The 17,573-nt window shown below is 45.0% G+C and overlaps 1 protein-coding gene across 1 annotated transcript in view; it reads right to left on the bottom strand.

Annotated features, from left to right (window-relative positions):
• eIF2Bepsilon (eukaryotic translation initiation factor 2B subunit epsilon) overlaps positions 1–17,573 on the bottom strand; it is a 45,833-nt gene that overhangs the window by 2,259 nt on the left and 26,001 nt on the right. The window contains exons 11-14 of the mRNA XM_037422992.2: positions 15,844–16,047; positions 12,810–12,900; positions 11,245–11,482; positions 6,451–6,606 (exon numbers count right to left, since the gene is read on the bottom strand). Of these exons, the coding sequence (XP_037278889.2) occupies positions 6,451–6,606; positions 11,245–11,482; positions 12,810–12,900; positions 15,844–16,047 (689 nt within the window). The remainder of the gene's footprint in view (positions 1–6,450; positions 6,607–11,244; positions 11,483–12,809; positions 12,901–15,843; positions 16,048–17,573) is intronic.

The raw sequence follows: 17,573 nt of genomic DNA, 5'->3' as shown, positions 1-17,573 counted from the left end.
GGGATTGGTATTGATGCATTTGGAGTAGTGTCGTTGGCGGAAGCAGCCAGCTTGTCGGCCAAAACGTTCCCTTGTATCTCACAGTGCCCTGGCACCCAGCAGACAACGACATGCTGTTTTGATGTGTTCAGTGTGCACAGAAATTAGTTAAGTGACACCAGCACGGGGTTCATGTGTTTTTTAGGAGTTTTCAGGGCTTTGACCACACTTAGGGAATCTGTGCATATTACCGCCTTTTGTAATTTTATCTGTTTGATGTGTTTTACCACCGCCAGTATTGCGTAAGCTTTTCCTGTGAAAATGCTTGCATTAGGATGTAGAACGCTGGCCTCAGAAAAGGATTGGCCTACCACTGCATATGACACAGAAGTGTTGAACTTTGAGGCATCGGTAAAGAACTCAGGGCATGTGTATTTATGTTATAGTTCTAGGAAGTATGTATGTATGTGTGCAAGTGGTGCGTGCTTTGTGACTTCAACAAAAGAGACATCACAGTCTATAAGCTGCCACTGCCACGGTGGCAGTTATGCTGCAGGAGCCACCAAACTGTGTTTGAGAAGAGGCACACCTGTTTCCTTGGCCAGGCCCCTTACGCGAAGCGAGTAGGGCTGCTTAAACGAAGGACCGTTCTCGAACAAGCCAGAACGAAACAAATCATTAATTGTGAAATGAGAGGGGTGTTTCTTGTCTGCCTTCACCTTCAAAAAGTACAAAAAAGACAGGCAACATCGTTGTAGGTGAAGCAACCATTCATTCGAATCTACGTACAAGCTCTCCACAGGGCTGGTTCGAAAAGCACCCGTAGAGAGGCGAATGCCTAGATGGTGGACAGGGTCGAGAATCTTCAAGGCTGATGGTATTGCCGACTGATAGATTATAGCAGCGTAATCTAGGTGTGTGCGTACGAGGCTTTTATAAAAATTCATTAGACATTTCTTGTCACTGCCAAACGTAGTGCGGGACAACTTTCAAAATATTCATTGTTTTTAAGCACCTGTCTTTTAAATACTTGATGTGTGGGATGAAGGTTAGTTTTGTGTCTAATATTAGTCCAAGAAACTTGTGCTCGATCTTCACTGACAGAGATTGACCATGCAGGTCAATGTCGGGGTCAGGATGGAGGCCCCTCTTTCGGCAGAACAAGACGCATGTGCTCTTTCGCGCGTTGAGTATAAAACCACTCTCATCGGCCCGTTGAGATACCTTGTTCAACCCTAGTTGAACTTGACGTTGGCACGTTGAGATGTTGCACGATTTGAAAACAATCTGTACATCATCGACATATATGCAGTAAAAAATATTAAGAGGGAGAGACAGGTGCAAGGAATTCATTTTAACTAAGAAAAGTGTGCAGCTCAATACACCCTCTTGTGGCACTCCTGTTTCTTGGACAAATATTCGAGATAAGACAGTGCCAATTCGGACACGGAATGTACGGTCGGACAGGTAGCTTTCGATGATTGTAAGCATTCTACCCCGCACACGTAAATGTGACAAGTCTTGCAGTATTCCAAAGTGCCATGTAGTGTCATATGCCTTTTCCATATCGAGGAACACAGAAAGAAAAAATTGCTTATGAACAAAAGCGTCACGAATTTGTACCTCGATACGGACAAGGTGGTCAGTGGTGAACCGAGCCTCTCGAAACCCACACTGGTATGGGTCAAGTAGGCCATTAATTTCAAGAAGTGCATCAGGCGCCTGTTAATCATTTTCTCAAAGACCTTTCAAAGACAGCTGGTTAACGCTATTGGCCTGTAGCTGAAAACTGAGGCCGGGTCCTTGCCTTGTTTTAGAATTGGGATAATGATAGCTTCCTTCCAGGCTGAGGGTAGGTTGCCCGAAAACCATATCGCATTATACAATGAGAGGAGAGCTTTCTGGGTTTCAGTGGGCAGGTGTTTTAACATTTCTTATGCCACACGGTCAGGGCATGGGGTAGATTTATTGCAGCAGGTAAGTGAGGCTTGTAGTTCAGCGAAACAGAAAGGTTCATTGCGTGCCTCGTGTTTGCGCTCTAATCTTTGTTTTTCTATTCTGGTTTTGTATCATCGTAACACTTCACTGTAGTGCGATGAGCTGGAGACCTGTTCGAAGTGTGCTCCGAGAGTGTTTGCCTGGTCTTCCAAACTCTCCCCTTGTGTGTTCACTAGAGGAAGTGAATGTGCTTTTCGTCCTGCCACTTTACCAACCATGTTCCGGACTCTCGACTCATTTGTGTACGAGTTAATGCCTGCTAAAAATTTATGCTAACTTTCCCTTCTCGCCTGTCGGCGTGTCCTCCTTGCTTGCGACTTGACGTCCTTAAAGTTTACAAGATTCTCGGCTGTGGGCGAGTCTCTAAGCAACCTCCATGCCTTATTTTGTTTTTTTCGAGCATCACGGCACTCATTATTCCACCATGGGACTCGTCGTTTGCTTGACGGTCCACATGTTTGGGGAATACATTTTGTTGCTGCATCAACCAAGAAAGCTGTAAAGTAGCATACAGCATCCTCTATGTTCAATGCCGCCATGTCAGTCCAAGATAATAAAGTCATTTCTTGAAACTTTTCCCAATCGGCTTTGTCAGTGAGCCATTTGGGAACTTGTGCAGGACATGTATTTGTTATTGATGTGCTGATAACGATAGGAAAATGGTCACTACTGTATAGATTATTAATGACTTCCCATTTAAGTAGAGGCAGGAGTGATGGGGATGTTATGCTGAGGTCTACTGTTGAGGACGTATTGTTAGCAGTGTTGTAATATGTTGGCTCTTTTCGATTCAGCAGGCACTTACCGAAAGAATCAGGTGACCTTGCACATCGCAGCGAGAGTCACCCCAGAGGCTACCATGTGCATTAAAGTCCCCTAGGATAAGGTAGGCTTTTGGGAGTTCGTCTATGAGGGACTGGAATTCACGCTTTTCAAGATGGTGTTGTCGAGGTATGTAGAGAGAGCAGATGGTGACGAGCTTATTCAAAAGAACTGCTCGAACAGCCACTGCCTCAAGGGATGTTTGTAGTGGTAGGTGTGTGCATACGATCCCTTGATTGACTATAATGGCAACACCACCGGATGGCACAATGACATCATTTTGGTCCTTCTGAAAAATAATGTAATGACATAAAAAGTTGGTGTGTTTAGGTTTCAGGTGTGTCTCTTGTACGCACAGCACCTTAGGTGTATGTATAAATGTTCCCGGATATCGTCGAGGTTTCTCAGCAGTCTTCTGACGATCCACTGTAGTATTTGTGTCATTTTAATGTTGTGTGGTGCTGTGTGTACAAAAGTGTTGCGTTAGGTTACACGGCCTTTTGGCGGCTCTTTTATTCGAGGTTTTTCTTTTTTGGCGCGCTCCAAGGAGTTGCACCTATCCTTCGCCTTCGGCGTTTGAAGCGCCGGAGTAGTGGGACTTGTATCCATCACCTCTTGTGAGGTGGTGGATGGTGCCTGCTCGGCAGGCACGTTCACAGAACTTTCGGACCTGACTGCGCTTGCAGTGGTCCGAGGTCCAGCAGACACGGGGGTCTGCCGACCCTGTTTGTCGGATGGAAGAGCAATACAGGCTGCTCCAGCCGGGGGCGCTGGTGGCACTGCCGCGGCCACACTCTGTGTGACTTTTCCGGGTGCAGAAACAAGTGGCACGGCGCCCCGGCGTGTCACATCGGCTAAGGAGGGAAGAGACTGGTTGTGTAGTGCTTCTTGGAATGACAGATTAAATTTGACCTTAAGTTCTACTATTTGTTCCTCTTTTTTCCATGTGGGGCATGATTGCGAGTAGGCAGCGTGATCTTCGAACAATGAGTTGTTTCTGAGGTGCAGTTGTTGGATATGTGTTGCATGGATGCATACTTTGCGCAAGTTGTGCACCCTCTGCAACTCTGCGATCCATGCCTGAAACGTTGACACTTAAAACATCGACGAGGATTGGGAATGTACGATCTTACACGGAGCTTACAATAGTCGGTTTCAATTGATGCTGGTAGGCCACTGGTTCCGAAGGTAATTATTACGTGTTTTGTAGGGGTCTGTTTGTTGTCACGCTTGATTATTATTCTCTGTACCTTCACAACGTTTCGGTCTTGCCATCCTTCTAACAGTTCGCTTTCACTCAGATTGATAAGATCATCATCAGAAATTACCCCACGGACTGTGTTCATAGACCTGTGTGGGCCCACTGAAACAGGGGTGTCCCCAAATGTTACAATTCTGGATAGTTTGTCGTAATGAGTTTTGTCACGAACCTCCAGAAAGAGATCCTCACTTCCCATCTTGTCATTTTACAACCTGGGCCTATTGCTTCGGTGAGAGTTTTTGACACGAGAAAAGGTGAAATTGCACGTACTGTCTTCTTTTCGTTCTGACTATGAATAACATGGTACTTTGGGAAGGTTGGTTTTGGTGTATTGAGCATCAGTGTGTCTTCGGTGCGTCACCTTTTCAGGGAGCGATCAGGAGGGGGGGGGGGGGGAAAGCATTTGCCATAAATAAACTATAAAATTCAACAGCGGTGCCAGCCGCCCACCAACGAGCCCAACCAGGGAATCAACATATTTGCGCAGCGCAAGACTACGAGTAGTTACAACGTAACTACAGAAGAAGAGACAAGGACAGAAAGAGCGCTGCCCAACCAGGGGACGGGGCAGGAGATGCTGGGCAAGTCCTTTCGACGCCAGCTGTGCAGCGTTGCTATAACCTAATATGGAATAGCTAAGACTATGCACACACAAGGTTAACTCTTGCCGCCAAGAAATTTGGAAGTAAACGGAAGAGAGTAGAAGACAGGACAGATAGAAAGTGAGAGATAAAGACGAAGATCTAGGGAGAGTGAGATAGGAAAAGGCGACTGCCCATTTCCCCTGGGTGGGTCAGCCCAGGGGCGCCGTCTACGTGAAGACGGGGCCAAAGGGGTGTGTTGCCTCTGCTGGGGGGGGGGCCTTAAAGGTCCAATCACCCGGCGTCAGCTCAACCTCCAGGATACCCTTTTCCCCGGACACAGCAGAGCCACGCACAGCAAGACGTAGGAGAGAGTTGAAACTCCCCCGTTACCTCGGGTCCGTGGTGTTGCTACGCACCAAACGCCTACTTACGGAGACGCCCCTGCAGGGCTCTGGTTAGGTGTTTTCATGGCTTCTTTCTACAGTAGTGAAACGACTTTTACAAAAAATTGCACGCGAACTAATATGCATTTGGATGAGTGCTTTCACAGCTTAGCACCTCTACACTGCAGTGAAATCACCTTTAGGGGGGGGGGGGGGGGCTACAGGCAATTTAACATACATTTATTCGTTCATTTCGAGAAATTTTCAACAATTTAAATTTGGATAGCAGCGAATCCAAACACATTAATATTCATTTGCATTCGAATATTCGCACAAGCCCAGAAACACTGAGTTCCCACAGGAGTTCTGACGAGTGCACTTCAAGAGGTCCAGCTTTCATTAAGCACAAAAAAGCTTTGTTGCTCAGGTCCAGCGGCTGAAATGTGTCGTCTACACGATGCAACTCCCGTGTTCCTTGGCCACAAAGCTACTAAGTGAGCTTTTCAAGGAAGGCGCTGGGAAACGCACAGCACAGGAACGACAGAAAACTTGCGCGATTTCTTACGTCCACAGCAAGAGCCTTGCGCTCAAAAAGGTTGTAAGCATTGTGGTCAGGTTTTTGTTTTCAGTTTACCGTAAACTCAGCTGCCTGTGCAGGCAAGTAAAGACTGAAAAACCGAAGAAGCACACTTGTGCGAAGAACCTCAGTACTCGATATGTCGAACGTGTTGACAATGTCGTCTACGACATTCCTTTGTCGTGTGGCCGTTCTTACACAAGACAAACTGTCCGCTGCTTGAATGACTAGCTTAGAGAGCATGCATGCAATCTTAGGTTTTCAACAAGCAGCACCTTGGCAGGTCACTGTTCATCATGCGGTTCCAATCCGCTCTTCAATGACTGAGGCCCTTTCAAGATATAAAAATTGCATCGAATGCAAAATCAATGAAGCCTTTCAGATCAAGAAAAAGGGGTGCAGGTGCATCATTGAGCCTTCAATCGCCTTTCTAGAAAAAGAAGTTGTGTTTTTATCAAGCTGATTGGGATATCTTGACTCGTGGCAGGCTTTCACCACCTTTCACCATGTGACAGTTCGTGTTACTGTTTCTATGTATAGTTATTTTTTACAGTTTATATTTCCCGACGCAATAAATTTGTGCTAGTTGTTCGTTGGCACTTGTGTGTTAACCCTACTCGTCCCGTTCTTGCAATGTTGCCATGGCACTAAGGGTTCCAATTCTGGAGAACATGTCAGTGTTCCCCAAAGCCAGAAAATTTGGGGACTCCTGCCAAACAGCACTATAACGAAATTGGCAATTTGAGAATGTTTTCAGCTTATGTGAAGGATCGAAATAAGGTCATCAGCATTGGTAACGAATGAAAACCACTGAAAACCTGCAAGGAAGCAACAGCATGAACGTACTGCTTTCCTGACCAGCCCAGCGGGGCCAGGGGTGCTGATGCTGTGCTTCTGAAACCAGTGGACGATGGATTCTTCGGAGACCAACTCCCGGTCGTACATCCACTTGAGAATTCCCCCGACGGCCATAGAGTACTGCTCGTGCAGTGCGATGAATTCCTGCGCAGTCGAGAAAACACATTGGCTCTGCACGTGGGATTTATAGAAAGCAGTGGCTACCACGGCTGGTGGAGGCATTCTTAGCATTGACAAAGCAAATTCAGGCTTGAAAAACCATCGATATGCAAAATCCGAAGTCGCCATACACTACAAAAGTATGATTATGAGACACAAATGAATGCTACCACCTGGAGTTCTTCACTGCACAGCTGTGTATTAGATCTAAGTAAGCTCGCATTTCATCTTTATAAAACTTTCCATCAAGATTGGAGATCACACCATGCCCTCAGGCTTAGCACCACAACCAAGAACTACTTTTCATACAAGTTACAAAGTTTGCATAAGCTGATTTTCTTTGCACAGTAACATATGGACAAAAACAAAAGAGAGAACAGTGCGATGTGTGTCAATGTGCTCTGCTCCATGGCCTAGTTATTCTTTACATTATGCATTTTAAGCCAGCGTTCTTAGAAGGTTTAGTATCACTAGTATCCCCCAGTACTAACATAAACAATGTGCTTGTTATGAAGTGCAGTAAAACATGGTAAGTAGCAGCCAGTTGGGAGCAGACACTAAAATGTAGTATGTACTACATGGTAGCAGCCAAGTAAATGTCCTGACATGTCACATCACTTTTAACCGCAAAATAAATGCTAGGCCACTGCATGCATTGTTGACAGTACCCACTACAACGTCTTTTTAGTGTTTAAAAAAAAAGCCCAGAAAATAACAGTGGTCCTCTAATGTAATCATACTATACAGGAGTAAGATTTTTCTAAACAAGGAGAGTTACAAAGTATGTTAGCAAATAGCAATAACCTGGAATTATAACTGTGTGCAGTGTAACAGAAATGGATGTTGTAAACCCATTAGAACAGAAGTTGTGGTACGTTGAACATTCACAAATGAAATCCCAGATTGAAATTCACTCACTTGGGAAGGTTCACCATACCATAAGTTGTGCTAAAATAGGTTTAGAACGCATATTTTTGTTGCACTCCACACAGTTCCGATTCCAGATTATCATGATTTAGTTTGTAAAGCTCTCTCAGTTTGGAAAAAATCTTAATCCCTAAAGGATACATAAAATATTTTGTATTTTAAAGACTACATAATATACCAGAAAGATAATTGCAGATTTAAAATTAGCAAATAAATATTAATAAACTTCCCAAGGTTCATCAAATTTGATCAAAAAACATAAAGTTCTTGAAAATAGTGACACCATTTATGATTGTTTAGGCAACATTATTGACGATTATTTTATTGCATTTACAGTCAAGCGCAGTTATATTAAACCCACATATATAGAATTTTCAGGTATATCGAACTCATAAGTTATCCCCTTGAATTTCTTTGTAAAAGTACAGAAATTCGCACGTTTATATCGAACGGTATTTTTCCCACGCCTTCGAATATATCAAATGCCACGCGACCTGGAAGGTGCGCTTCAGCACTCGCCGCGCCCTGCGATCACCGCGCGGTGCCATGCCTCTGTCAAAACCCGAAACGCTCGAAAAAAAAGGTAAGGACGAGAGGGCTCGGACTGCACAATCTCTAACCTGCGGAATGTCTTTTTTTTTTTTCATTTCCATTTTTTTCTCTTATGCTCTTTCCGTGTACCCGTCCACTCGGAGAGCAGGAATGAAGGAGCCAAATTCTTCCTCTTTTTGCCTTTTAATTTTTGCAAGGTTTGATCAGCCAAACACAGCTCGCACTTTTGGCTGTTGCCCGCGCAAGTGGTCATCACTTCGCGAGTGCTTTGCTTCTGTTGTCGCATCGCCTACGTACCACCGCATGTGCAGCATTTATCTTTTGCATGTGTGGTGTGCAAAGCCGCTGCGGACTTCTTGAATGGACGATTTCTCGTGTAGCTATGGCCAGTGTCAAGGAGCACAAGACCCTTGACTTTGCGGTGAAGTTGATGGCTATTCAGCGTGTTGAGGCGAGTGAGAAATGTTCGACCGTCGCGGACGACTTCGTGATATTACGGAGCACTCTGAGTACCTTGTTAAAAAACAAGGCAGATATCACGACACAGGCGGTGGAGCAGCGAACATCGGGAGCTCGTCATGTGCGCGCTTCTGCCCATGGGAATGTAGAAAAGGCACACCAGGCCTGATTTTTAGCAGTGCGCACAAAGAACGTTCCGGTGGATAGCCCGATGCTGATCGCCAAGGCCAAATGGTTTGCCGCTGCACTCGGTAAAACAAATTTGCCGACAACACCGGGTGGGCTTCACCGATTTAAGCAGCGCTACTACATCATTGGCAAAACCAATTCTGGTGAAAGTGAAGCTGTCAGTAGAAAGACGCTAGTATCGATCTTCTCAAGGCTGTCCAGGTGCGACAGCTCGGTTCCCTCCATATCGCCGATACAACTGCAAATGACACCGAACGCTGCCACTACTTCTGCGGCGGACTACGCGCGTGAAGCCAGCGCCTCGTCCCGACAATCCTCCTCATCACTTGAACTGTCGGCTTGGGCATCCTGAATCCCTGAGACCACAGCTACGATGTCCTCATCAGCGAGGCTCGCAATGGCCTGGACATTGCAGTCTGCTGCGACGAAATCGTCCGCAGACACTTCGTGTGGAACTGCGGCCGGAAAGAGGGATGACAACTCGCGAAATGCATCGTCTATACACTCGTCGTCGCCGCCTTCACCGGTTTCCGCGAGTTCTGCCGTCTGGAAGCCTGCCTTGCAGAAGCAGTTCAGCATTGTGTTCATTTTCACGTCTCGCCAGGCACCCGTCATCATTTGTATGGCACCAAAAAGGTCAACCTTCAGCTTAGTGCCCATGCGGAGGTTCATCAGCAGCCTATCGAGGGGTCGCAACTTGAAAGACTTGATGGTGCCCTGGTCAAGTGGTTGCAGCTTGTCTGTTCTGTTGGCTGGCAGAAACTTCAGCTCTATGTTTTTCAGTTCGCAGTTGGCGTGAAGGGCGAGCAGTTGTCCACAAAAAGACAAGCGCGACACCCCGACTTGCCCAGCTCAACGTCCCATGCTTGCAGTCATTCCGTGAACAGTTGACGCGTCATCCATGCCTTCTTGTTTGAGGTGTAGCAAACAGGGAGCTGCTTACAGTTCTTGACACAGCGCGGCGCCCTTGCTTTTCCGATTACAAAAGGCTGGAGCGTCCGAGACCCATCCATGTTGGCTGCCAGCAAAACGCTCACGCAAACTTTACTCATTTTGCCCTTGTGACACGTGCTATCGCGAACGTCGAGAATCTTGCTCGGCAACATTTGCCAAAAGAGACCGGTCTTATTGGCATTGAAGATCACCGTGGGAGAAAACTTCGCAGAAATTTCCGGCCACTCCTTCGTCATCCACTGCTGGATGTCGTGGCTGTTGACAGCTTTGCTTTTGCCAGAAATGGTTTTCCCAATGATGTACCGCTGCTCAAAATGGTGAAGCCACCCAATGTTGGCGAAGCTGTCTTCATCGAGTGCAGTGGCAAACCATTTGGCTTTGGCCATCAGCATGGGGCCATAGCGCAAACTCTCAAAAACCAGGCATAGAGTGCCTTTTCTACATTCTCGTGGGCTGGAGTGCACACACGACAGGCTCCCGACGTTCGCTGCTCCGCCGCTTTTGCCTTGACGTCTGCCTTGTGTTTCAGCAAGGCACTCAGCGTGCTCTGTGGTATTCCGAAATCGTCCGCGATGATCGAACATTTCTTGCCGCCTCAACACGCTGAATGGCCTTCCAACTTCGACAAGGTCAAAGGTCTTGCACTTCTTGACACTAGCCACAGCTACAAGACAAGGAGAAAGAGTCCCCAGCAGCTTTGCACACGATGCACGCAAAAGAGGAATGCTGCACATGCGGTGGTACGTAGGTGACGGGACAAACGAAGCAACAAAGTGCTCGCCACCTGTGAGGGCAACAGCAAACGGCGCAAGCTGTGGTTGGCTGATCAAAACCCGCAAGACAGCAACAAGAAGTAAAAGAGAAGACTAAACGAGGAGGCATCGGCTCCTTTGTTCCTGCTCTCCAGGCTGAGCCGACGGGTTCGCGGAGAAAGCATGAGAGAAAGAGAGAACGAAAAAAAAAAAGCCGTTCTGCAAATTAGAGACTGTGCATTCCGAACTCACTTGCCCTTACTTTTTTTTCATTCTTTTCAGGTTTTTTAAGCAGGAAAAGCGCGCTTTTTAACTCACACACGGAGCCGCGCTGTCGCGGAAGGGTAAGTTCCGAAGTGCGTCTTTCAGCTCGCACAGCATTTGATATATTCAAAGGTGGGTAAAAATGCTGTTTGATATAAACGTGCGAATTTCTATACTTCTATAAAGAATTTTCAAACGGAATAACTTGCGAGTTCGATACACTTGAAAATTCGAGATATGCGGGTTTGATATAACCGTATTTGACTGTATTTACCACTTCGACTGCATATTTGGCCAAAGCTGCATGTTCAGGAAAGTCAATATGCATTTTTAAAAATCAAATATACTCTGAACAAAAAGAACAGTATACGAGTTGCATTCGAAATTTTGAATATTCACACACACTTTGTGAATATGTTAGGCTCTACAGAGACTTGGGTGGGAATTCACAGGAAGTGCCCTTTGGCTGTCAGTACGTTTAAAATGAGTAAGCATCAACGAGGTTTTGCTGTATCTGCTACCTCACCTCAAGCCCCAACAGGCAATCGGCCATGGACTCTGGATCACGAACGTAGTTGCGCAGAAGTGCATGGAACTGGGCAAGACACTCTCGCAGCTTTCTGCCATACTCAGCCACGCTCGGCTGAGTCGCTGCCTCGCCGCCACCGCTGCCCGCCGTCGAGGTCACAAGTAGCAGGGGCATCTCCAAGACCACCCGTGTCACGACTGCTATCACTCCACGCATGGCAATGTTGTATGCGTACCTACCCATCGCAAAGAACAGGCAGCCACTTAGTATCATGGGAGCACACAACGTGTTTTGCAATCTTTTTCAAACCCACACACTAGCCAAGTATGATATTTTGTTGCTCTTTCCAATACCAACACCATAACGAAACATGAATTTATAACCAGAGTGCATGGCTACTGTCTATCAGCTCTCGCATGTTTAAGTAAAAATAATATTATCTGGCATCCCAAAACCACGACGTGATTATGAAAGATACCGTAGTGGAGGCCTCCGGGAATTGATAAAATCAGGGCTTACTGATCCCTTATCCTCAAAGAAACTAGCGACACCTGTGACTGCCACGATGTCCAAGGTTTACTGCCTTGACCATGAGTCTTACACTAGCTAACACTGTGGAGAGCAGTTCTGGCGCATATTAACACCCGAAAAAATGCACGGGAAAATGGTGCTATGGGTGCTTGATGGTGTGGGCGCAGCATGCGAAATGCCAACGAGAGCTTTCATATCCCATCTGTGGGCAGTTTATTTTTCTTGAACTTTTATTTAGTTTTATGACTTATTTTCAGTCAACTACTAAAATTGAAAACCCATTCTCTTCTTGATTATATTTAGCCTGTTGGCTCTATTATGATAGTGATTAACTGATGCTCAGCCCCATGTATCCCTCCTTGTTCATTACTTTTACCATTGCAGCATCACAGCAATGAAATATGAGCTTTCATTAGCCCACATTGCAGTATTGCTACGTTATGCCTCAAACTTAGTTTGCCTATTATACTCAACTAAGCATACCGACAGATAATACGAGACATTATTTTTGACTCCTTAACTCATAGTAGAAGACCAGAAATAGTGTCCCCAGTGCTGCGCTTGGCTTAGTTGTCTGGGGGTTTCATTGCCCGACTGTCTTACCTAAGTGTTAGTTATTTATTTGTCAATTTATTAATTCTAATCCACTCATTACTCACCGTGCTGCCCACCCAATGGCCACAGAAATGCTACCACATGCAAACAACATACGTTTCAGGAACTCAACCCACCAAATCGCACCGCCCCTAACAGCACCTAACACTTCGATTCTGCTCGTGGAGGTGACACTGATTCGAGTCATATCTGATGCTTTTACTCTCACCGTACAGTGTTACCCACCCATCACACAATGTTCTCAGTTAAGAAGCTTCTTGCCATTGTCAATGAATAAAAATAAATGACACCCTTTTATGTGTAAAAGTTAACGAAAAGTGCACAATACAGTTAGAATCACAAAAAGTAGGCGTTGGCACTTCTACAACTCGTCTTTTAGCAACTTTCAATAGAGTCGCATGCCGCTGTGCCCTCACCTCGATGAGTTGATCTCGAGGATGAGGTTGTCGCACTTGACGTTCTCCTCAACACCACGTTGCAGGCTCTCCACAACCTCGTTGTAGAACACTGTGTGAAAAAAAAAAAAAGCTTTTTTTTTTTTGCACAGCAACCTGCCTTGCAATCGAACTCTTAGCAACAGTACAGCTACACTAAAAGTGGCACATACTACAGCACTGAAGCTGCCTTGCTACAGTTATTCTGATGTTCAATGCACACTTTCACCATTGCCACAAATAATCAGAGTTATGGCTAAACTTTTGTTTAACACAGATTTCAGGAACCGAAAATATATATAAATGAATAGGTTAACTGCAATTTGCCAGAAGTACTCGGGAAAATGTAATAGTTAGTGACGAGAAAAAAAAAACAATCAGCTGTCATTGCCAACTCATCAACAAAGTTCTGAAAGAGTATACTACATGAGAGTATACTACAATAGTAATAGCATACTACAATAATATCAGGCATGTAATTGGCTCTTTCAGGGAGGTGGCATGCTTTTAGGTCAAGACAGATTTTCAGCCAGTGCGGGTCACTAATGGAGTTGCTACTGAGGTGTGGACACTGATCAGCCAAATTTGAATTCACAATCAACCGGGGAACAGTTTTACCAATAAGAAGTAACAGTCCAGACAAGCAAGGCCGTACAGATACTGGCTGACATTTCTGGTCGGGGTTGAATAGATGGTAGTTTAGTATTTAAAAACAATATTTAAAGTCTAAAACTGCAGCTGCACTGAGAGAGAACCTGTCCCCTAAATGGTGGACATAAAAGAGACGCCAGCCTAACGCAGCAACAGACAGTGATAAGGAAGTGTACAATATGCAGAAGCCACTGCACTAGTAGCATTATTTTTATTATTAATATTACTTCATATGCATAAATAAACTCACAAGAATGCAGAGGAACTAAGGAGACAGCATGCTTACAAATGCCTCTAAGAGGGGCACAATGCCTGCCTACTCTTTGAGGAGGAGGTAGCCAGAGGAGAGAAAGAGAAAGAAATTACAGACTTGGACAAAGTTAACCAAAACTATGAAAAACACATCTACAGTAGAATCTCAATGATATGAATTTGTAGGAAGCATGCAAAATGTTTTTATTGTCCCGCATTGGTATGAACCAAAACAAGTTAAAGCTGATCATGCAAACGAACAAGAACTTTATTGGGGTCATACTGAATAAGCCAACGATGTTCTTTTCAACTTTTCTGCCTTCACTGTTCTCAAGAAAACCACCTGAAAGGAACAAAACCATGCCGCAGTTTTCTCACTCATGCTGCTGGTGCTTAAGACACTTTCGCAGCTTTTTGCAAGGCGCACTCACAGTTGACTTCTAAAAAATCGATAGCGGCAAAACTCAATGAAAATTCACTCACTTCGCTGCTTAACCAGCCAGAAAAGCACGGTGCAAAGTCGACACGAAAAAAAATTCCACAGACTAGTTCGTTGCACTGCTCGTGTGCAGCGGTAAATTGTGCGTTCTTATTGCCACGTTCTTTCCTCAAGTTTTCTTATCACCCCATTAGGCTGTACGCGATTTCCCAGCACAAACCACGCCTACAGTGTTTGAGAAGCTTCAGGACTGCAGTAGATCATTTTGTTGAGATTATGCCTACTTCGTGAGCATTTCAGATTATTTAGGAATCTACGTCGCCGCTAGCGATAACGCTAGAATGTTCAATGGCGAGTGTATAAATGCCGACACGCTTCGCCGCTTGTCAGTTGATCGACGGCCGACGCTGCATTTACTGCTATCAGTGCAAGTGTGCTACTGTAATCTGACTTCCCGTTTACCAGGCGCAGTTTCACCAAAAGTAAACAGTTTGATTTGACCATCCAGTCTCCTGCCTTCAGCCACGTCACGACCCTGTGACAGTATCATCTGCGGTGGCTGGGGAAACTATTCAAATAACACCAAATCACGGCACATATTATGTAACATAGTCCATTCGAATCAATCTCATAATTCGTATCATCGCAAAATTCAGATAAACCATAATCGTACCATTGAGATTCTACTTTATAAGCATGTGACCAGATCTGCTTTGTTCGTGAAAGTCAGCAGAGCTCAAATGGCCTGGCCACATCGAGTGGCACATCCCCTCGGAATGAGGTTATCACCAAGGGTCACACGCTCACATCCAATCAGTTTATATTCTTTAATCAGCAATGCCCGCTGCGTGACTAATGCAGGATACTCTAATATAAGGCATCCATGGGTCTCACAGGAGCTGCAAGACGTACAAGACGGACTGTTTGCACAATTTAGATGATGTAAGCGTATGCGCACCAATGCAGAGTCAACCTCTCATTTATATAGGAATGCTCCGGCATGTTGAGGCAAGCCACGACCCTAAAATACGGGAAGTAGGGTAGCATGCTCCACTTCGAAAGCACGCAAAAAGGTTACGGGTCACATAAAGTGGGCTTTTCCACACCACTTTAGCGTCTCCCACATTTGGGCCTTTTCTTATGCATGAGCCACGCTGAGGGTCCTTTTTTCTGTTTTACCTTTTCTTTTCTTAGTTCTTGACACATGTTTGTTTCCGGTTGTGGGCCATCGATCATACGGGAGTGCATATTTTGTTATATCACGTTGTTGATGATGGCAGGGGAAGTTGGGAATCAGGTACATGCGTGTGATGTATTTATTAGTGTTCACTACGAAATAAAATTTTCAGTTGCTAGTAAGCGCTTGTCGGTGTCCTCTCTGAGTGTGTGTATTTCTAGCGCTTGTTTCATCATGAACTCAAGATTATCCCTAAAAACCACGTCATCCCAAACAATCAAGCCTGACAGATGGTACCTCTGGGGCTTTACATGCAAGGTGGGTATTCATCGTTGTAGCCCTTCCCTTAAGAAGACCTTTTGCCATGCCAAAGGGCCATCATATTTGCAATAAAGATGTTTCACCTATTCATTCACAAAAACAAAAAGCTTTCAAAGACGGGTTAACACCCTAGGAAAAACCTGCCCTCGGTAGAATGCGAGGAGAAGGACACTGACATTTTGTGTCGTCAACAGGCGATGCCGTGCCGTCCGAGGAGAGGTCGTCCTCTTCGGGTCCACTGTCCTCGTCCTCCAGAGATGGTGGTGACCTTCCCCAGACGTCCTCAGGCAGAGCCTCATCGTCGTCTTCATCATCATCCTCATCCTCTGGGCGACAGAGGAAGCCAAGCCCTTCCTTGCCCACCAAAGATGGGTCGCACTCTGCACAATGCATACACCAAAAATGTGAGCGCTTTGATACTGTTTCATCAAGGTAACAGCACTGCTGTAGAGGTATTCAAATATTGGAGGACCTGAACTACTGAACCTAATACTGTCCTATTAGATTAGATGTACAACTTACTAACTGCCGTGGATCCGTGAATTCTGAGCCAGTGTCCCCCGTCCCTGCAGTGAAAGATAATCTAACAAAGTTTGGAGGGGGGGGGGGGGGCTCTTGTTTGGTTGGGGATCAAAATTTAAGATGGCGGCAGAAGATCCACTTGTGTGTCCAATGAAATTCTTTATTGAATAGACATGCATTCACTGTTTTTATTCGTTTCTGTCAAGCAAATAAAAACAGGCTAGCGCGAATAGTGATTTTGGTAGAATAATTTCGAATAGAATTCGAATGGTATATTATCGCACATTATTAAAAAAAATGGTTATATTTGTCATGACCTATGTAACCTGCAAATATTTTTTAAAAAGAAAATGAGGGCTGTGCAAATGATTTTTTTTAAATCAGAGAAAGTAAAAATGACTTTCATATGTAGCAGGATTTGACTTTCAAAAGAATGCAAGAGATAACCTGTTATATATGTTACAAATTAAAATTTGCTATACCCTGGGCATGTTAGTCAGTATAACAAGATTTTAAACTTGGAAAATGAATCAACTTGAGGATAGTACGTTCACTTAACATTCAAGTGGGACTTTTCGGCAGCGTGGCTTTTCCCTGAATATGTGTTTTTTGACGACTTACCACCATTTCACTGCAGCGAAACAACCTTTACAGGACATCACATGTGGACTGATAAGCACCTATTCGTTCGTTTCGAATAATTCGAAGCATTCGAATATTCGCACTAGCCTAGTGAATGAATCACTTATATGGCAGGAAGGCATGAGGGATGCTTGTTCAGTCATTGGCACATATTTGAGATCTCCCGAAAAGGGGAGGAGTGTGTTTCCTCAAGCAGGGGTGCTTGCTCAGGATTTTACGGTATTTGAAAATAGAAATAGCAATCTTAGAATAGCTCAGGAATAGTACTTCGAAATGTCAACAGTGTTTTGTATTTTGATTTTATATAATTAAGTAATCGCTGCTGCTGTTGTGCCGAGTGTGAGAAGGGCTGCATCAGGAGGCTAACCATTTCCCTCCGTCATTGCCGCACATGTTAACCCAGGGCTCGGAAACCTTTGGGGGCGAAGGGCTAAGTTGCATGAAGCCAGAACGGCGAGGCCCACATGGCAAACCGAATATTGGGGGAGGGGTGGGGACTTAGCACTCAGAGATATAAAAATGGGCGGATTGATGATAATTATGTTTTAAACTGGCGCAGAAATCATGTTCATTGTCAGCGCGTGCCGCAAGGTTTCAATTCATAGACACAGCTAACAAGAAAAAAAAAACTCAATTCAAATTTAGGCACAGAATATTCTGAGCCAAACTGGGAGTACAGTTGATCCTTTTTATAAGAAACATGCGCCGGGGAGCAACTCTTGTATTTTATATGAGGTGTCTC

Source organism: Rhipicephalus microplus, chromosome 1 (assembly GCF_043290135.1).
Source record: "Rhipicephalus microplus isolate Deutch F79 chromosome 1, USDA_Rmic, whole genome shotgun sequence".
In the NCBI taxonomy this organism is placed as follows: domain Eukaryota; kingdom Metazoa; phylum Arthropoda; class Arachnida; order Ixodida; family Ixodidae; genus Rhipicephalus; species Rhipicephalus microplus.
The sequence above is the reverse complement of the archived record's forward strand: the minus strand, read 5'-3'. Positions and strand labels throughout refer to the sequence as shown.